This window comes from Parambassis ranga, chromosome 19, assembly GCF_900634625.1.
Source record: "Parambassis ranga chromosome 19, fParRan2.1, whole genome shotgun sequence".
Classification (NCBI taxonomy): domain Eukaryota; kingdom Metazoa; phylum Chordata; class Actinopteri; family Ambassidae; genus Parambassis; species Parambassis ranga.
This window is the reverse complement of record NC_041039.1, coordinates 18,085,312-18,106,181: the sequence shown is the minus strand read 5'-3', so window position 1 is coordinate 18,106,181 and position 20,870 is coordinate 18,085,312. Positions and strand designations below refer to the sequence as shown.

General features: G+C 45.6%; 1 protein-coding gene across 4 annotated transcripts in view; it reads right to left on the bottom strand.

Moving 5' to 3' along the window:
• The window catches only part of mon2 (MON2 homolog, regulator of endosome-to-Golgi trafficking), a 30,351-nt gene that overhangs the window by 3,735 nt on the left and 5,746 nt on the right, over positions 1-20,870 (bottom strand). The window contains exons 3-30 of one of the 4 annotated variants that reach the window (XM_028431358.1): positions 20,502-20,629; positions 18,265-18,396; positions 17,740-17,869; positions 17,550-17,647; positions 17,061-17,186; positions 16,736-16,930; positions 16,237-16,361; positions 15,786-15,925; positions 15,549-15,702; positions 15,172-15,362; positions 14,803-14,884; positions 14,476-14,657; positions 13,783-13,895; positions 12,996-13,100; positions 12,688-12,768; positions 12,526-12,599; positions 8,865-8,955; positions 8,639-8,740; positions 7,137-7,139; positions 6,258-6,368; positions 5,315-5,490; positions 5,017-5,179; positions 4,303-4,596; positions 4,002-4,200; positions 2,805-3,448; positions 2,333-2,476; positions 1,520-1,537; positions 878-1,006 (exon numbers count right to left, since the gene is read on the bottom strand). In XM_028431358.1, coding sequence (XP_028287159.1) covers positions 878-1,006; positions 1,520-1,537; positions 2,333-2,476; positions 2,805-3,448; positions 4,002-4,200; positions 4,303-4,596; positions 5,017-5,179; positions 5,315-5,490; positions 6,258-6,368; positions 7,137-7,139; positions 8,639-8,740; positions 8,865-8,955; positions 12,526-12,599; positions 12,688-12,768; positions 12,996-13,100; positions 13,783-13,895; positions 14,476-14,657; positions 14,803-14,884; positions 15,172-15,362; positions 15,549-15,702; positions 15,786-15,925; positions 16,237-16,361; positions 16,736-16,930; positions 17,061-17,186; positions 17,550-17,647; positions 17,740-17,869; positions 18,265-18,396; positions 20,502-20,629 — 4,130 coding nt within the window. The remainder of the gene's footprint in view (positions 1-877; positions 1,007-1,519; positions 1,538-2,332; positions 2,477-2,804; positions 3,449-4,001; positions 4,201-4,302; positions 4,597-5,016; positions 5,180-5,314; positions 5,491-6,257; positions 6,369-7,136; positions 7,140-8,638; positions 8,741-8,864; positions 8,956-12,525; positions 12,600-12,687; positions 12,769-12,995; positions 13,101-13,782; positions 13,896-14,475; positions 14,658-14,802; positions 14,885-15,171; positions 15,363-15,548; positions 15,703-15,785; positions 15,926-16,236; positions 16,362-16,735; positions 16,931-17,060; positions 17,187-17,549; positions 17,648-17,739; positions 17,870-18,264; positions 18,397-20,501; positions 20,630-20,870) is intronic. The other 3 variants (XM_028431360.1, XM_028431359.1, XM_028431361.1) reach the window with 3 other exon arrangements.

The following is a 20,870-nucleotide window of genomic DNA, read 5'->3' as shown; positions in this document are numbered from 1 at the left end:
ATGGCATGTCTATGTGGGGTTTTTTTCTGGCTGGTTCTGGTTTCAGCTGCCTGCTGTGGCCATAAAGGACCGATAGATACATGCAGTCATATCATCTAATAATTTATACACTACTGTTCAAAAGTTTGGGGTCACCAGGTCAGTTCTACAGCTTCTCTGATCAGCATCACAGTTCTGCTAACATCATTTCACAGGAGTTTCTAATCATCAATCAGCCTTTTTAACCTGATTAGCTAACACAATGTAGCATCAGAACACAGGAGTGATGGCTGCTGGTAAAGCACCTCTGTATACCTTTGTATATATTCCATTAAAACTAGAATAGTCATTTACCACATTAACAATGTCTAGACTGTAGTCTGATTACTTTAATGTTAGCTTCATTGAAAAAACAAACATATTTTTAAAAAAATAAAGACATTTCCAAGTAACCCCAAACTTTTGAACGGTAGTGTACATATTGATTATAGTGGGTTTACCAGATCACTCACACTGTGATGTAAAGTTTTAGACACCTAAAGTGAGCTGAAATCACTGACTGGCTACACCAGACTTCAACTTGCCTTAAAGTTGAATCCTACATATAGCAATGCTGCAGTCCTGCCTTATTCTGCAGTAATGTAACCTTTAAATAACAATAGCTAGGACTACGGGTCGGCCGGGAGAAACTCATTTTCTTTCTCTCTTAGTTTTTGGGCCACTTTCTGAAACACAAACGAACATGCTCAGTGCTGCCTCCAGTCTGGAGCACTGCTCACCAAACAAAGATCAGAAAGAAGGTCTCTGGAATTAACAGTAAATGTTTGATTCTTTTCTTCACATTTATTACAAAATTGTGAGCATGCAAACTATTAACACTCAGTCTTTGTGAAAATACCTTAATGATATTCTGCAGAACCTTCTCATTAATGACGGCTTTGTGGCACGCTGTTTTATGGTACAGGTCCACCACCACCTCCAAGGAACGCTCAGCAAAGGGAACGTAGTTTAAGGCAACCCATTCTGCCTGTGAAGATTACACAAAGGAGGGAAAATCAGAAATGACCTTTAGTCCACCATAATTCAAAAACTTAACTTTTGGCGTATTAACATTGAAAGATTTAAAGGCACACTTTGTAAAAAAATACCATACAAATTCCTTTTGTAGTGTTAATATGGCTGTAATTCCATTTCAGGTTTTGTTAGGCTTATATGAGCAGGACAGCTGAAATGTTAAAGCCAAACAAAGGACTAGCTTCCACAAAGTGTGTCTTTAAGAAGTACAAACAGAATCATACATGTGCGTATGGACGTCACCAAAAAACTGAACTGAAAATGAACTCCACAGGGACAGCGCACACAGAGGCATAACCACAAGTTAGTGGCAGGCTGATAAAGGGGAGCATGGAGTGAGTGAGAGAGAGAGACGCAGGTGAGACGCAAGAGCCTACCGTGCGGAGTGATATCACATCTACCGCAGAGAGTAGGACAACAGCATTGAGCACAGCTTAGTACAACTGAAAGAGATGATGAAACTCACCGGTGCAAACAGCTGGATCTAAATATGGTTATCCAGTGAGTAGTTCAAGAGACAGAATGAGAGAAGACTGCAATTAAATTGTTGTTTTTTTTTTAAAAGACAAATCTGACATGGTTTGTTGATGAGATTCAATAACTTGGAATGATTTAGGGGGAAGGAAACACTCACTCCTAGCACCAAGGACATTTAAGGCAATCTGACAAAAAGGCAATGAAGACCACCCATAACATCTGTTTGGTCGGGTGGGAATTTTGTTTTGACAATCTTAAACAATTTTCAGATCAACAAAAATATCCAGAGCTGAGTTTGTTTCCTACATGCAGGACTAATGGACAGTCATAACCACAGCAGCCTGCCTGTGTTAGCTTGAACAGTCTCAGAGCATTATCTAACAGAAGATGTGAAAATACTTTAAATTTATTAATCTTACTCTAGATTACTGGATGACTTGGAGATAAAAGTTTTAGAACTGAAAAAATGAAGAGACATTCTCTGGCACGCAGCCAGCAGGATAAATCATGAAGAGAAGGGAATTTAAAAGGAAAAAATGACTCAGGGTTACTGATGGGGGTCCAGAAGAATCTGTCAACCTCATGAAGAGCCATGATAGAGATTTCATAAGTTCAAGTCGAGTAGAAAAAAAAAAAGGAGCTGATTCATGAACATCAAACAAGAGGTATGATTTGACTGAGGAAAGCTGAATGTTGAATAACAGTGTAAGCCAACCAACATTCTTATGAAACAAACATATGAGAAGAAATAAATTGCAAATGACAACCGAGCAGTGGAAGAGCCGGTTTTTCCATTTCCTACCTGGTTGTATTTGGCATTGGCCACGTGTTTGGTTTCCATCCTGCCGTACTGAGGAGGCTTGCAGGAGAACTCCACAAAAAGTAGCAGCTGTTCAAAGATGGCTGGGTACATGACCTGCAGGTTCTCCGGGCCCACACAGATGGCCTGCAGCAGGGAGGGAAGGGAGGAACAAACACTGCTGACTTCCACCACAGGACTGCATATTACATAATTTAGCAGACTGACACATTCTTTCCAGGGCTGAACAGACACAAACACATTGAATCCATCATTTCTCATTCACAACACTGAATTCTGAGCTATACAAATAGTAATGTAGGTCACACTAAGCACTGAAACTGGCAATTTGTGCAATGTGCAAATGAATTTGCATTGGCATGGGAAATTGATCTAAACCTGGAAATGACAAAAATCAGATTCTATACCGTGTAGTAACCCAAAAATAAAAGCAACAGATATTAACTTTTCCCACCTTTTGCAAAACATCCAGAGCAGTGAGCACAGCTTCCTGCAGGCTAGTGAGCACTGCCTCAGTGTAGGAGGGAAGGATGAAGGGAGAGGCATCACTGCTGATAGGCACTGACACGGCCCCATGGAGGATGACCCCTAACTTTTTCAGATCCTCCATACTAAAGTTGGATTTGATGTGCTGGTAGAGTGCTGGGAAGATCTGGATTAATGCTGTGAGGAAGGGCTGGCTAGGGATGAAGGAGAGCTTCTCTGTCGGACCACTAGGTGGCCTAGTGCTGTCCGTTCCTGTTCGGTACCACGTGTTCCACGCAGACCACCATAATGCCGAGTCCTCTAAGGCTGACTCCTCGCCAGGCGGTGGCGCCTGTAGCTCAGCACCGTTGTACCGCGTCAACCGTTCCACTAGCGAATCCGAACGCACCAGAGGTCTGCCAGGACCAGATGCTGAGAGGGGGTCAATGAGCACTGGGGGGACGCCCATGGCGGCAAGAGCATCCCCTCCTTTGTCGGAGTCTTTTACAGGTGTAACAATCTGCAAGATTTCTTGAAAGCTCTTGAGGGCAGCCAGGGAGACCTCGTTGTTTTTGCTGAGAGCTGCTGACTGTATGTGGTTCAGCAGCACCTCCCATGCCTCAAAGAAATCACCTGCAGACACACGGCAAAACAGAGTGTGAGGCGGCCAATTAGCAGTATGTGTGTTAACCGGAAATAAGTGTGACAATTAGCACTTTGACATGCGAAGTCTCATACCAACATACGACAACAAACAGAAGTTCAAAGAGGCCACATAGACGGAACTGTGGCGGGGGGGCATTCAGCCTAAGCGCTGTTTCCTGATATTAATTTTGTCCTCATGAATATGACACCATTTTCAATGTCATACAATCTTCCTCTGAGGCACATCTGATGATATTAAACTGCCAGCTACCGTTATTTATTTTATCTAGGCTGTATGTAGGAAGGGCAGCCTTCCTCTAAGTGATTTTATGTGTAGTGTGCTGAGAAGGTGTTGTATATTATGAGTCACCTCTTGTAATGAGCAAGCTGAATGCAGTTAATGAGGAGCTCATGTACTATTATTCATATCTCTGTGGAATATTAATCCCATCCACATGGAGCCTAACAAACTTAATGCCAGTTTCTGGACTTTTTTTCTTTTTCACTTTTTTTCTGTGTCACTGTGACTGATTTGGCTTACCTAATTGCTGGAGGAGATAGCGCCTTGTGTTGAAAATGCGTGCCACCCCAGCCAGGGTCAGCACCCACGTCTCTGCCCACTGTTTTTCAGCAGTATCTCGTGAGTGGTGGATAAGAATGTTCCCACCTCCAGACTCGATCTTCTCCTTATCTGCTGTGGTGGATGACGTCCTCACGCAGTCTAGTAGTTGGAACAGGACCTAGAGGTGACACCGAATAAGCATTTATTTTTTTTATCCATCACATTAAAACACTTTTATTGAGGATAGGAGGGAAATCTGATTTGAAGTAAATCTAAATACCTTCCAGACCACAATATGCCACGTTGGCTGCTGCAGCAAGGTTCCATGTGCAGCAATGGTGGAGAACAATGTCTGTCCAGCACTCTTACGCACAGCGGGCCGCGGATCGACACACAGCTCACCCAGCTTGGCGTACAGGCACAGCCACAGGCAGTCAAAGGGAGGGGCAGGGTGGAAAGGCCTGTTGAGGGTTTCTCCTTTCTCCTGGGCTTGTTTCTGCAGTGCTTCCTCTTCCCTCTCCAGCTCCTGTGTGATGGCTTCGCCTCTTTGAAAGAAGTAGTCTGAAATGTTCCACTGTGGGTAGGAAAGGAAGTTTGGGGGGTGTGGGGTGTAAATTAGAGTGGAAAGTTGGTAAGATGCTTCTGGCGGTTTTGCTATCTATTACTATGAAGTACTCTCACAGGAACCGCCACACTCAAAGTGAAATAATCCAGAAAACCACAGATCAATATATGGTTTTGCATGTCCTGAATACTGTACAAAGGATCTATGAAATGTCTGCGGAGCAGTTAAGTGCTGTTAAATTAGATTAAACTTGGGTCATACTTAGTGAGCACAGCCCCGCTCACACCCACACTTGTTAATTTACAAGTTATTGGCCCCTCAAAAACTCAGCAGACAACTCAATCGAACAGCGTTCCTCACTCTTGGGGCCTCTGCCTGTGTGTATAGGATAGCTCTTGGAAAATTAACCAGAAACATCCGTTATCTCACCAGTAAGCCGATGGACGTGAGGCTGATGTTGAGCTCCTGGTTCTGAAGGCCAAAGCTGCCAGCTACATCCACTACGATCTGGAGGCATGTGCAAGGCATGGTGGGGAGGAAGTCTGTCACCACCAACTGCAGGCACTGGAAGGCTGTTCGGATCAGTGACTCACTGAGGGGGAACGAGACACATTTAGTTTCCTGACTCCCGTGTGGTGTGGATGAAAAAAGGGAATCTTAGGATGGTTCTTACATTTGCTAAAACAACTATAGAATAGAATGATTTCCACACTAATGAACTGATTACCCTTGATCATTGCGGATGGCTCCTATAACACCTAAAACGAGGGGCCATCCAGGCCCCAGGCTGTCTCCTTGGCTCTGCAGGATCTGCAGGACACACTCTAGCTGTTTCTGCCGGATGTCTGCGTGCAGCACGTTTGACAACTCCTTCAGGGGGTTCAGCAACAGAAGCTGCAGCCGCTGTGGGATTAAAAGAGACAGACAGAAATTAATTTAACTGGCAACAATCTGCAAATATTACATTCTTTCTTTGTCAGTTTTGATGTTACCACACTGTAAAAATAGTACATATATTGAGCTGTAGCTTCACTGGATCATCATTTATTGTTTTTAGACACAGATAGAAAATACAGGGGAATAACATGCAGTAAAGATGGCATCAGGGTGTTTATTGTTTTGTGCTCTACTCAAATGGCTTTTTAGTTACAGTGGACAGTCTTTAAAGAGGATTTGTACATTAATATTACCCAATAAAACCTGGCCAATATCTGCATTCTGCTGCATGTATGCAAGTCGCTAAGACTAAATATCCTTTGAGTTGATGTTATTTTTGTATTTTTTAATAACTATCCGTGACCTTACATGCATATGGAAAGTAAAAATATGACACAGTAAGAAGCCCTTTGGAAAGCCAATGTAGGACAGTACATCCTATGTATGGTCGTGTGATGTTACCACAGTTCCTCTGCCCTCTTTCAGATAAGCTCTCTGCAATTCTCTTTATCTGTCTCACTAAGGTGAAGGTCACAGACACTGTTTTTGAGTGTGCCAAGAGAAAGTGACTGTGACATTTGTGTTTTAAGGCATTTAAGCAGATGCTCATCTCTGCTTTGCAATACAGACCCCATTTTTTCCCCTTAGCCGTTTCACTGGCGTTGATTTATACAAACACATTTCTTCATTTTTGTTCAGTTTTTAGTCGCTGTACTGCTAATGCTCTGACCTACCTGATTTTGGGCCAGTGGAGGATCATGTTTGTAGGCCAGCCCTGCTTTGATGAGCGCTGTCAACGCCTCGGCCCCCCACTCTCTCATTCTGGAGTTTGGGTGCTGGCAGACCTGCAGAACACATTGCATATAGGCACAAATGCAGACACATGCGAATAATGACAGATCTGACGCAGAGGCAGTGCTTCCCAGCAGGGGGCTCATAGTGGGTGGGTATGAGACAAGTGAGTGAAATAAACCCCAGACTGTGCGATAGAGACATGGGATCCCCTGTGGCAAGAGATTATGCCGTGACAGACAGTTTAATCATGAAATTATAGATACACATGGAGAGGCCAGGCTGAACAGAGACGAGTATGGTCTGGTTGAAGAATCCCAGGGAAACATTGGAGCTCATCTGTGATCTATACTTTTGTTTGTTCGTTTTCTTTTTACTTTTGCAGCGATTAAACTTTTGCTTACAGACATAAAGACAGCCTGGTGATCCATGTGTATCCACTTAAAAGCACCACACTTCAATGACAACATACTTCTGTGTAATCTATAAACGGTAAAGGTGCTGCAGTTCTTTACAATATCAAAGCACTGAATTTGAAAAAGCCCACAAAGAAAGACACAGCATTTCATCTAAGCATACTTTTCATGTGCAGCTTCAGATTCTTTTTGGTGACAAATCAGAGCTTTGGATTGGGCATACAGTAATGATCAAACACTGATAGCTGAGCAAAACGCACTGTGGACACATTCTGACACAGCGACCTCTCAACTCCAACATGTTGATGTCAGACTGAGAGGCACAGAGAACAGATGGGAATAAAAAGAGAGAGTGGGAGAAAGACAGGAAAGCCAATGTTTATAGGGGAAAGAGTCTGAGCTTACCTTCTGCAAAACAAACAGGAGTGCAAAAGAGAGGGGAGATAGATAAAGAAAATGAGAAGTAAAACCTCCATACACACCTTTACAGATATATAAAAAGAGAATCTTCTAATGACGACATGAAGACAGGACTGCAAACACCTAGAGTGCAGTACTAACCCCTTATTTGGTACAGTGCACTCACAGATGCTAGGGGTGGGACGGTTCAGGAAAAAAATCTGAACCGTTCGGTACACCTGTTTCGGTTCGGAGCGCGTGTTCTGTTTGGTTCTGGAAATGCGCATCAAGTATTACAGGGAGGCGTTTTTACCACAGCATGGAGACGAGTGTTGGCAACTTGGCGTCTCTCTCGCTACATTTGGCGGCTTTTCAAACTTTTTTTAATCAAAAGCAACTAGTGACTCTCTCTGGTGACTTTTGGAGACTGACGTGAAATCATTCTGCAGTCAGCTACTGTCTGAAGCAGCGGCCATGAGCTCCTCCCCCGCCTCAAAACACTCACAGCCGGTCAGTCTCTGTAGCTTCACGCAGCAGGTTCAGCTGCAGCAGAGCAGAGAGACCCACAGCACTCTGCGGCCAAACGTGCGCAAAGCTGCCGCTGGTCCCGTCAATGCTCACAGAGCGGGATGTAAATAATATATTTCAATCAGTAACGTTAGCTTAACCTAGCGTAGTCATAGAGTTCAGTCTATCCAACTAGCACAAAGCAACACACGTTCTCTTTTCTGACGGTGTGTGTCTGTGTGTGTGTTTGTCTGTGCATGTGTCTCTGTGCGCAGACAGCAGCACAGAGAGAAATGACATGCTGCCGTGCAAATAACAAATCCTCAACATTGTAAACCGAACCGAACCGAAAACCGTGACCTCAGAACCGTGATAAGAACCGAACCGTGGATTTAGTGAACTGTTCCACCCCTAACAGATGCAGAAACAAACATTTGATAATATCTTGCCTGTGATGAGCAATAGTTCTGTAGTCTGGTGTAAATAATTATAGTCCAGGCTTACAGTACTATACACATGTATGACACCGGTTCTCCGATTACAGCACACTGATCCTGGCCCAACATGATTTTTTTTTTGCATTCAGTTCCAGCCTGGTTGTTACTTGCACTGACAGATTTTATTAACTTTACCATGTAGTGTAGCTGGGTGCATTTTTAATGTCTGTAATATTACAGCTTTCAAGGACTAGGTAGAAAAACCTAAAAAATCTCAGCTTTGGATAAAAAAATGTCAAAACTATGAAAACGTTTTTTGTTCAATAATATTTCGCTTTCATGGTCACCAGGCTCCATGGAAAAATGTCACCTGAGAGCTTTAGTACTCCTAAATAAACCACAAATATTAAATTAAAAAGTAATTTTTTAAGATTACTTTTGACATTTCAGCCTTGAATTATTTAAGATTCAGATTCAGTGTACTCTGGGGATTATGTAAAAAAAGACACATGCATCTATGTGCTCACCATCACAATACTGGCTTTAGTTCTAAGTATAAGTTACCTCCAGTAGGTGGCCAGTCAGGGGTCTCCACAGGATCTCTATACGATCCATGTTTACAAGGCCAGTTTCCAGCAGCTTGGCAACCGCAAACAGAGATGGTTCCTGAACCGTGACCAGAAAAAAAGAAACTGAAGGTCAATACTGGAAACATCTTCTAACAAAATTCCAATTTAGGACATCTCAAAATATTAAATAATATAATTTGTGGGATGCAGGAGCACTTTACTTTATTGTTTCCATAAGCCATTTCCATGGCTTCCAGGGAGAGGGAACAGAGAGCATTGATCAGGTGGTGCAGGGACACATCATCCAGGTATCTGCATTGCACAAAAAAAGATATTTTGGATTGTGTGTGCAGATACTGCATTAAGCATTAAGACGTTAACATGCTTAAAAACACACGTGTGTGTTTAATACCACGGTTGTGGTATTGTTCAAGTCACACAATTGTATATGAACATTTATTTAACATAATGTAGCCCTTTCTATGCAGAGTGTTCATTGATCCCCTCCATGGACCGCCACCTTACTGTGGTGGAGGGGTTTGAGTGCCCAGATGATCCTAGGAGCTATGTTGTCGGGGGCTTAATGCCCCCAGCAGGGTCTCCCAAGGCAAACAGGTCCTGGGTGATGGGCCAGACTAAGAGCGGTCCAAAAACCCCCTTATGAGGCAAACAAAATCGAGGACCGTGACGTCGCCCGGTATGGCGCAGCCGGGGCCCCACCCTGGAGCCAGGCCCGGGGTTGGGGCTCGAATGCGAGCGCCTGGTGGCCGGGCCTTTCCCCACGGGGCCCGGCCGGGCTTAGCCCGAAGGAGCGACGTGGGGCCGACCTCCCATGGGCCCACCACCGGTGGGAGGAACCGTAAGGGGCCGGTGCAGAGTGGATTGGGTGGCAGTCGAAGGCGGGGGCCTCGGCGACCTGATCACCGGACACAGAAACTGGCTCTGGGGACATGGAATGTCACCTCGCTGGGGGGGAAGGAGCCTGAGCTTGTGCGGGAGGCCGAGCGGTACCGACTAGATATAGTCGGGCTCGCCTCCACGCACAGCTTGGGTTCTGGAACTCAACTCCTTGAGAGGGGTTGGACTCTCTTCTATTCTGGAGTTGCCCATGGTGAGAGGCGGCGGGCTGGTGTGGGCTTGCTTATAGCCCCACAGCTTAGCTGCCATGTGTTGGAGTTTTCCCCAGTATGTGAGAGGGTCGCCTCCCTGCGCCTCCGGGTTGGGGAGAGGTCTCTCACTGTGGTTTCGGCGTATGCGCCGAACAGCAGTGTAGAGTACTTGACCTTCTTACAGTCTCTGGGAGGGGTGCTGGATGGCACCCCAACCGGGGACTCTGTCATCTTGCTGGGAGACTTCAACGCCCACGTGGGCAGTGACAGTAACACCTGGAGAGGCGTGATTGGGAGGAACGGCCTCCCCGATCTGAACCCGAGTGGTGTTTTGTTATTGGACTTCTGTGCTGGGCATGGTTTGTCCATAACGAACACCATGTTCGAGCACAAGGTTGTCCATCGGTGCACCTGGCACCAGGACACCCTAGGCCGGAGGTCGATGATCGATTTTGTAATCGTGTCAGCCGACCTTCGACCTTGTGTTTTGGACACTCGGGTGAAGAGAGGGGCTGAGCTGTCAACTGATCACTACCTGGTGGTGAGTTGGATCCGTTGGCGGGGGAAGAGGCTGGACGGGCCCGGCAGGCCCAAACGTACTGTGCGGGTCTGCTGGGAGCGTTTGGCCGAACCCTCCGCTAGGGAGATCTTCAACTCCCACCTCCGGGAGAGCTTCACCCAGATTCCGAGGGAGGTTGGAGACATTGAGTCGGAGTGGACTATGTTTTCCACCTCCATTGTCGATGCAGCAGTCCGAAGCTGCGGCCGCAAGGCCTCTGGTGCCTGTCGTGGCGGCAATCCCCGGACCCGGTGGTGGACACCGGAGGTCAGGGATGCCGTCAAGCTGAAGAAGGAGTCCTATCGGGCCTGGTTGGCTTGTGGGACTCCTGAAGCAGCTGATAGGTATCGGCAGGCCAAGCGTGCTGCAGCGAGGGCAGTTGTATAGGCAAAAACTCGGGCCTGGGAGGAGTTCGGGGAGGCCATGGAGGAGGACTATCGGTCAGCCTCAAAGAGATTCTGGCAAACCGTCCGGCGCCTCAGGAGGGGGAAGCAGTACTCTGCCAACACTGTATTCAGTGGAGGTGGGGAGCTGTTGACCTCGACTGAGGGGGTGGTTGGACGGTGGAAAGAGTACTTTGAGGGCCTCCTCAATCCCACCAACACGCCTTCCATTATGGAAGCGGAGGCTGATGACTCAGTGGTGGACTCGTTCATCACCTGTGCTGAAGTTGCCGAGGTAGTCAAAAAGCTCCCCGGCGGCAAGGCACCGGGGGTGGATGAGATTCGCCCTGGGTACCTTAAGTCTCTGGATGTTGTGGGGCTGTCTTGGTTGACACGCCTCTGCAACATCGCGTGGCAATCGGGGGCAGTGCCGCTGGACTGGCAGACCGGGGTGGTGGTCCCTCTTTTTAAAAAGGGGGACCGGAGGGTGTGCTCCAACTACAGGGGGATCACACTCCTCAGCCTCCCTGGGAAAGTCTACGCCAGGGTACTGGAGAGGAGAATTAGGCCTATAGTCGAACCTCGGATTAAGGAGGAGCAATGTGGTTTTCGTCCTGGCCGCGGAACACTGGACCAGCTCTATACCCTCCGCAGGGTGCTGGAGGGTTCATGGGAGTTCGCCCAACCAGTCCACATGTGTTTTGTGGACTTGGAGAAGGCGTTCGACCATGTCCCTCGCGGCATCTTGTGGGAGGTGCTCTGGGAGTATGGGGTCCGTGGCCCTCTGTTGAGGGCCGTTAGGTCCCTGTATGGCCGGAGCAGGAGTTTGGTTCGTATTGCCGGCAGTAAGTCAGACCTGTTCCCAGTGCATGTTGGACTCCGGCAGGGCTGCCCTTTGTCACCGGTTCTGTTCATAATTTTTATGGACAGAATTTCTAGGCGCAGCGAGGGACCGGAGGGGATCTGGTTCGGGAACCATAGGATTTCATCTCTGCTTTTTGCAGATGATGTTGTCCTGTTGGCTTCATCGAGCCGGGACCTCCAGTGTGCACTGGGACGGTTTGCAGCCGAGTGTGAAGCGGCTGGGATGAGAATCAGCACCTCCAAGTCTGAGGCCATGGTTCTCGACCGGAAAAAGGTAGTCTGTCCTCTCTGGGTCGGAGGAGAGCTCCTGCCCCAAGTGGAGGAGTTTGTGTATCTCGGGGTCTCGTTCACGAGTGAGGGGAAAATGGAGCGGGAGATTGACAGACGGATCGGTGCAGCTTCCGCAGTAATGCGGTCGCTGTACCGGTCTGTTGTGGTGAAGAAGGAGCTGAGCCGGAAGGCGAGGCTCTCGATTTACCGGTCAATCTACGTTCCTACCCTCACCTATGGTCATGAGCTTTGGGTAGTGACCGAAAGAATGAGATCGCGAATACAGGCGGCTGAAATGAGTTTCCTTCGAAGGGTGGCTGGGCGCTCCCTTAGAGATAGGGTGAGAAGCTCAGTCACCCGAGAGGAGCTCGGAGTAGAGCCGCTACTCCTCCACATCGAGAGGAGCCAGCTGAGGTGGCTCGGGCATCTGGTTCGGATGCCTCCTGGACGCCTCCCTGGGGAGGTGTTCCGGGCATGTCCCACTGGGAGGAGGCCCCGGGGAAGACCCAGGACGCGGTGGAGAGACTATGTCTCTCGGCTGGCCTGGGAACGCCTCGGGATTCCCCCAGAGGAGCTGGAGGAAGTGTCTGGTGAGAGGGAAGTTTGGGTGTCCCTGCTTAGACTGCTGCCCCCGCGACCCGGCCCCGGATAAGCGGTAGAAGATGGATGGATGGAGATGGTGTTCATTGATCCTTACTGAGAGCTCTCAAAGAGTCTGGATAGGATGTTGGAGATGACGGGCAGGTCTGTCATCACTGCTGTGGTCAGCACCTGTTTTAATAAAGACACAAACAGCCTGTAAGCTCACTGGCTTTGATAATGAGATACAAGGCACACTAAACACATAGACAACACTCACAGTGCTGGGTCCCTCAACTGCTCGACCAGGCTTCAGGGCCCCACCCACCCCCGGCTTCAGACCCAAGATCCAAACCAAGTGCTGGGTGAGAAAATAAATAAAGAAATAAATCTATTACAAACACTATTCTGTTAGATATACACAAAGATCATTGTGTGGTACACACTATTAACCAGGTTTAATTATCTTTCATGTCTGCATTTATGCATGTGTAAATCAAATGGATGTATATGTGTCGCATTTAATTAGACTGAGTGGGTGTGCATACTGTACTTGTATGTAGCTACAAGGCGGGGGGGTTGTAGTACCTGGAGGGTAGCCAGTACCAGCTGCCAGGAGGTGCCCAGCACGGCCCCGTGGCAATGAGCCAGGTTCAACAGGGTTCTCATACACTGGATGTTCTTGGCAGTCAGCTGACGGAGGGACAAACAGTTAGAGCACAGCACATTGTGATGTAAACAATACAATGCATTTTGTTGATAATGGGTAAAACATTTAAAAAAGTAACTACCATAAAACAAATGTATTACTGGTGAAGACGGTCACGGCTACATGAACTGTCGTGATGGAGGAGGTGGAATACATTAACATTAATAACAAAAAATTAGATCACCTTGTTAACCTTACTATTACTATAGGGAGGGGTTGTGAACGCAGCGTAATTACCCATTTCAGGGTCTAGGTCACTCTGCATGTATTTTAAAATATGATTGCACTCATGGGAAATCTGGACGCATAAGCATACCTGGCCTGCATGCTCCTCTTACCTGAATGTTGTGTATTTCTATGTGGGTGTTATCAGTAGGTGTTGTGCATAATATGCATATTAATATCACGGGGAGCCTAGTAAACAAATTGCTCTGCTTCGCATTTTATTTTACCTGCGATTATTTTTGTGTAGATGCTACATGTGTAGGAGAGTGTGTCTATTCTCCAACTGCAACAGCTTAGCTGTCTCCTTACTGGATAATTATGTTCGGTATAATTTGTCTCCACAATAATAATGTTCGTGAGCTTTGTTTCCAGAACAAAAATAAAATCAAGTCAAGTGTTACTATAGCCTCTTCAGAATTGTGTGTGTGTGTGTGTCCTTACCACCACAGTGCCCTGGGGCTGGGCGGTGAGTGGCTGCCCCACAGCAACCACCTGCTGATGAGACTCACTGGAGGGACTGATAATCTGCACACTCTGGCCCTGGATTGAGTAGGCTGTGGAGAACACACAAGCACACGCCCACGCGGGAGTAAAGTCTTTCAATGAGGCTCAGTAACAAACACAAACTGGTTCTGTAACAAGCTTATGACATGCAAGAAAAGCTTTCTTAATTAACTCCAAGGCAAACACCCATCGTGAGTCAAGACCCAATTTGCCAGCTTTATCTCTACAAGCTGATATGCAAATACTGAATGTCTGAGCAGTTGGTTAGAGAGCAGCTGTGTATGTCTGTCTATGTTCCCCAGACACAGTCTCCTTGCCGCTCTTAATTAGAAGTCAAAAAAGTGAAAAGTTATGGATTAATGCAATAAGAGCAGGCCAGCAGAGACAGGCCAGCAGTTTACATGTTGAGAACATCTCTCCATATGGGACAGGTGCTCATTAATTTGACATAAACACACATGACCAGAGGCCATCCTCGGGGTTGTGGAGAGGTTTACGGTGCTCTCCAGGTATTTTGGGTGATATGGTTAGTGCATACGGACAAGTAAGGGGTTGGGTGACGCAAGAAGTACAGCCTTGCTTTATATTAGGTTTTAAGCAAAATCTAATTCACCAACTGCAGAACTGTACCTTTGCTAGAGAGGTTAGCAGCATTGCTGCTGAGAACAGTTAGGGCATAGTGTGGTGGCAGAGAGGCCTTGCAGATAGCTGTGATGAAGGCATCACGCGGTGTCACCAAGCCCAGGCGACCACACAGCGAAGCCATGGTTAGCTCCGCCTTCAGGATGTTCTCTGTGGCCGTCTCATCCGTGCTAAAAAGCACAAGACAAGGGAGAAAAGTGAAGCATATGAAAAAAATATGGCATCAGAAATTAAACTAAATGCAATTTATACATACACACTGTGTCCAGGAATATATTCTTTGTTGTGGTGTGTAGTTTTATTGTCTGTACATACCTGGCATCCAGCAGCAGAGACAGGGCAGCCAGGAGACCACACCAGCAGGCACTGACCATCTCCTCCCACACCAAGTGGGCTCCTAAGACAGAAAGACAAAATATTACTGGTGTTACATAGGAATTACTTCACCTCAGTCGTGGTAAAAGAAACAAATCAAAAGGGTATCTGGCCACTAGGGGGCAGAGAAGGGTTACTTTCAATAGGTTTAGCAATCTTGCAGTAAAACACAGACAGCAAACACAAAAGTATTATGTAGATTGTACAGATAAACATTTTACTGTTAAAATGCAGCTTAAGATACAACTCTAGTGTTATATATATTTAATTTGCTGAGTCTATACCATCAACATGATGGCTTGTTCTCACCAGCTTGTGGTTTCCACTCCTGGTCTGGGTGAGCCTCCCTGAATTCAGCAGCTGCCTCCTCTTCCATGGACAGTTCTCTTTCAATCATGGAGGTGATGCCCCTCACCAGGTCGAGCAGAGCACTGAAGGCCACGGACATAGCATAGCCCTCTGGGATGGATGGAGGCTCAACTTTGTCCAGCATCTCTAAACTGGAAAAAATAGAAAGAGCAAAATATGATAAGGTCTGTGAGGAAATTAAAGTACTTACATAACATTTATGCTAATTAGCATACATTTGGACTATTATGTGGTCATTGAAGCATTTCTTATTTGCATACGCATGAAAGACAAGAGGCAGCTGAACACTTATAAGTATGTGAAATAACAGTTCTTACTAGGTGGCCTTGGCGCTGCCCTGGACACTAACAGTCATAAGGGGGATCCAGGTACCACGGTATTCAAACGCCGCCTGTGTGGTCAGGGTTCCACTGACCCCTCCTGGTCCTGTGCCACCCTGTGCTGTGCCTTGGGGCCCTGAACCAGACCCACCTGAACAGGAAGTCAGAGTCAGGATTGAGGTTGGAAACAAGCTAGAAGGTTATTTCTTTACAAATAAAACTCAGTTAACTGACCAGCAGGTGCACTGACAACAGCAGGGTTGCCAACACTGGGGACAATGAAGAGGGACTGAATGAAGGATCCCAGGGCATTGACAATGTCTCTGAATACCTTAGTAGAGTGTTGCTTCATGTCGTACGACTGGCAGAAAGAACTGAAAAAAGAGACAATGAATTTAAGAGACAGCATCTAACATTGGTACTGTACCAGTTCTCTAACATCCTAATAAACTGAGGCCAGTACACATGTTAAATGCCAGTAGTCGCTGACTTTACTAAGTGGTGCAGCAGGAAACAAGGTGAAAATTCACACCAATGTATTACAGTCACATTGCTGTTGATGGCAACTGAAGCTAAAAAATACAAGAAACTAAAAAGACCTGACAAATGCTGATTGTACCCCTTTCCAGTACAGAACTGCAAAATATTAGTGGAATTGTTCTACACTGTAAAAGTGTTTTCTCACCGTAACAAATGCGGCTGCACGCAGAGCCTATGGACTGATTCCACGGCCACTGCTCTTAGCCACTGTGGCTTCTCCCCATCCAGAAACTTCACCAGCAGAGACAAGAAGATCTCACACTCAGTCACCTGCAAAGCAAGCAGACACACATATATGACTGGGAAAATCATTTGGGCAGAGAAAACAGAATCCCAGAGTCCCTTCTGGCTTAGGAAGGATCTCACAGAATGGGTGTCTGTTGACAAATTTCTATCTCAAGTCTTGATATCCCCAAATAAAAACAGCTGCAATGTTGAATTACTGAAATGCCGCTAAGCTCATTACAGTGTCTGGTGCAGAACTAAGACAAAATTACTGATATGCTAATCCAATGCTAATCAGACCAGATCAATTAAGTGTGTCAGCTGTGTGCTTAAAAAATCCCTTAAGATATCTCAGATATAATGCATCCGTCAGGCAACAGTTCTGGCCAGTCGACCATCACTGCATCTTAACCCCTTACCAGTAAGCTGTAGAAGTGTTTGATGAGGACTGAGACCACACGGAGCAACCGCATGCAGATGGGAAAATAAGGTTTCTCCACAGGTGCTGGAGAGGCAGCGCTGCTGCTGCCCTGCCGGAACTTTATGTTGGGGGAGAAGAGCTTGATGACAAGAGGGCATACTCGTTCTTTCAGCAGGAAGCTGAACTCTTGGTGCTTTGTTTGAAACAGAAAGAGCAAGGAACATCAGGATTAGGTGACGCAATAGCAAGATACATACTGTTACTAGTACGAGGTGCATAATAGTGTACGTAACACCTTATACACATTATAAGAATGTATGTACCTGTAGGAAAACACCAGGGAAATCATTAAGAACTGACTCCAGCAGTTCCAAGCCAAATGTCCGGGTCATCTCTGTCATTCCCACCAGCCAGTAGGGGGCATCAGCATTCACTAGCTGGCACAAGTCCTGTAGGAAGGTCCGCATCAGTATTCAAAACAATGGACCGTTATGTTCTGCTCACATCACAGCAGCTGAAACAGTGCATTCACTGAACACTGCTTGGAGGGTAAGAGTCATCACATAAAAGTGCAGCGTGGGTGAAAAATAACATGAGAGTTGAAGACAAGGGACCATTGAATCACTTCTTACAAGTTTCACTCTGCTGCAGAGATGAAAGCAGATATGCTTTTATTATTCTGTATTTTTTTTTTGTCTCTCGTCCACAAATGATGAGATCAAAAGCAACAACTAAGTCCAAAGATTTCACACAAGTTGACAGGAGGAGGGCTTAACACTGTGTGGAAGGCTACTGCCCCCTGGTGGACATACCTGGAACAGCATATATGCATCCTTAGCACTGGGTCTCAGTGTACTGACAGACCGCCGGTTGGTGTTTCCCTGAACAGGTGGAGGTTGCTCCACAATACCTTGAGATTAAATACAATTCATATTTTAGAGATTGAGGGTACAAGTCTTCCTGCAAGGACTCCTCATCTTTTAAGTGATAGCATCCTGTAACCTTTAAAGCGCTCATCCTCGGCCACCATCCTCTCAAACACCACAGTGACGACCTGTCTGACGGTGGCAGCAGCTGTGTTGTTGGTGATGTTGTCCTTAGTGAAGTGAAGACGGAAACACAGCACAATAGCCTGAGCAGGGACAAAAGAGAACAATTAAAATTCATTATAGAGTGAATTCTTCAACAGTTTTGTGTCCTCTGACATTCCAGGCTACATAGTCTAGTGAAGTGACTTTAGAAAGTGGATTGGTTAGCTTAAGCTTTACAATGCATTATGTCCTCCAACATATAGCAAGAACAAAGTGAAGAAAAACATGTGACAGCTCAATGAATTTGCCACTAAGTTCAGATGCTGCATGCAATGGACCAGAAGCATCTCAAAACGCTGGACAAAATACAATACTGTAGCCTCAATACATAAGAGATGACTCACTATGAATTCCTGCAGTGTTTAGACCGCACACACAATAGGTTAGGTACAGAAAGAAGCAAGTAGAGTGATGTATGAGTGTGTTGTCCTTGTACCTTGGAAAGTACTTCATCATGTACGACGGTGTTGGTGGTTAGAAGGACCAACACAGTCTGTAAAAGTTTCAGCTCCTCCAAACCATTTTCCATCAGCTGCCACAACATGTTGATAATGTTCCCTGCTGCTGCCTGTAAAATAAACAGAAACATTTTAGACTGTGCGTACATCTGCATCAGCTTAAAATAAGGTGCTGCACCAGTTACAACTGGAAGAAAGTCGAGATGGGGACTCTCTGATTTGCCTGAGGTGGCGTGCCGACCAAAAACACACACTGACATCTGAAGGACCAGCTGCTGGTGTGTGCTTAGGGGTCACAACATGGCAGAGCTCAACACCAGATCTAGCTGACAGTTAACATTGATGCTGACAGTACGTGACACTGCATGTCCTTTCTTAGGTCAAGCAGTCCAAAATAAAACTACTCTGCATGCATGCCCTGTGAGCTGCTCTGTCATCACACTAAATGGATGTGGCCACAGGTGAACATCTGATTTTTAATCAATGTATTCTTTCCTTTTTTGTTTACTTCAACATACTGTAGAACCTTTCCTGACATTGCAGCTAACAAATAATTCTACAGGGCATTTGGATGCAGTTGGGACTTGTGTCAGTGTTAGCTTTGCACCTGCACATCATGAAATCATTCAACAGGAACTACTTTGTGTTCTTAAACGTCTTCCTCTGTATATTAAAGTGTTTTGAAGCAGAGTCTGATTCATGGATTTGTTAAAAAAAAAAAAAAAAAAAAAAAATGCTGCCAAGACTCATTCGTAGGGTGTTCCGCACCACCAGATGCCGTCATAGGCGCCATCAGTAAGAGTTACTTCAGTGCACGTTCTGTTCTATTGCAGTTTTTTTTTCATCCCCAAGGAAACAAAGTGACACTAAGAAGCACCACAGTCTCTCTGCATAACAAACTATTTGTCATGGTTTCCCCCGATGGCACCTTCAGAATCAGACAGAAGGCCAGGTTTATCATGGTCCTCAGGTTTTATACTTTTGTGTGTGTGTGTGTGTGGAGTGCTGCTTACAAAGCAAAGCAGGTAGTATCTTGAATGGATCTGAAGGTATTTTGCAGAATAAGTATGTCATTGGGTGCAGCCACTCCAAGTCAAGAATAAAGAGTTCTGGCAGAGCATTTTTAAACTGGAAAAGGAAATGAACACAACATGCTGTTTGAAGGGGCTAAAATCTGCCTCACTCCCCCTGTGGTGGATCTCCCAGCAAGTACAAATACAGTTTTCTTACCCTAATCAAATAAATGCTGGATATCAAAATGAAAAAGCATGGGTTAGCTTCTTTTATGGTGTATTAACCAAGGCAGAGTACCGGCTTGGAAATGGCATCATCTCGTCTGAGGTCTGACTCCAGCTGGGTTATTTAAAAGGTTCAAAACCACTTCACCCATCACATAAGCTTATATTACACTACATTTTCATTTAAGAAGTTATTACAGACAGACATTTACTGGGGAGGATACCTTATTCCCACAAGTTCTTAAGGGTTGTTTAACTGCCACAGCACATACAGATCATCTAAAAGTGTTCAAGCAGCCCTGTATATATATTTTCTAGGCCAGTGGTTTCCTCGATACAGAGACTCTACTGAAAGCTCGACATAAACGAGCACTGAAAGAGGTAGAGTGGGGCTGGTGCTTTTCAGATGTAGCCATCGGTAACAGGATTTAGTAAAAAGTCTAATATTTACATTGCCTGACTGGGGTTTGGTGTGTTGCATTGATTCTAGTATTGATCTGAATTAATCACCATTAGGACATCAGAAAGAGAGTCCTTAAGGCAGCAGTTACACATATATTATTTTGTTTATTGCCAGACAAAGAAAACATCTGCTTTATGCCATTTATAGGCTCCATTACCTTCAGGCTCAAAGCCCATGTCAGTCTCCTAAGATGCATTTTCTACACCCCTGTTCTTTAGAAGTTTGTTTTCTTAACGCCTACATTGGAAAAACATTCTCCACAAGGACACAAGCATTTACAGTACTTCACACTCTCAGACAGCCACCTTGTGTCATCTGAAGTGCAAATGACACATGATGGAGGAATCCAGATGAGAGTAAAGGCTCCTTCTTGACTATACAAGTTAAACTCACAGAAGAGGATATTCTATACATTCTTTAGAACAAACGTATTTTGTATTTATAATAACACTTATTTGTGTTAACTACTGTGAGTATATATTAGCATTTCAAAGGTCTAGCTCATGGTTCTCACCTCAGAAACCACCTCATGGGACATAAGCCTCTGAATAGCAGTCAGACACAGCTGGGTGATCTTTGGCTCTTTGGTGCCACAGCCCATCAGAAAGGGCTGCACAACCTCCGAGCTGTTCTCCTTCAGCGCTGCGGGGAAAAGGACACAGATAAGGACTGTATACACTTGTGGCTGTACTGTGATACTGTAAAAGTACAAACAGTATTTAAGTGGCTGTAATGTGAGATGGTTCACATCACATTCAATCAAAATCTAAATAGGAACCTACAAAAAAAATCAATGTCGAACATATAGATCTGTAGACTAATGACCACACTGTTTAACAATTACCCTAGACTTTTATTCATGCTGGAGTTATAAAACTCTACC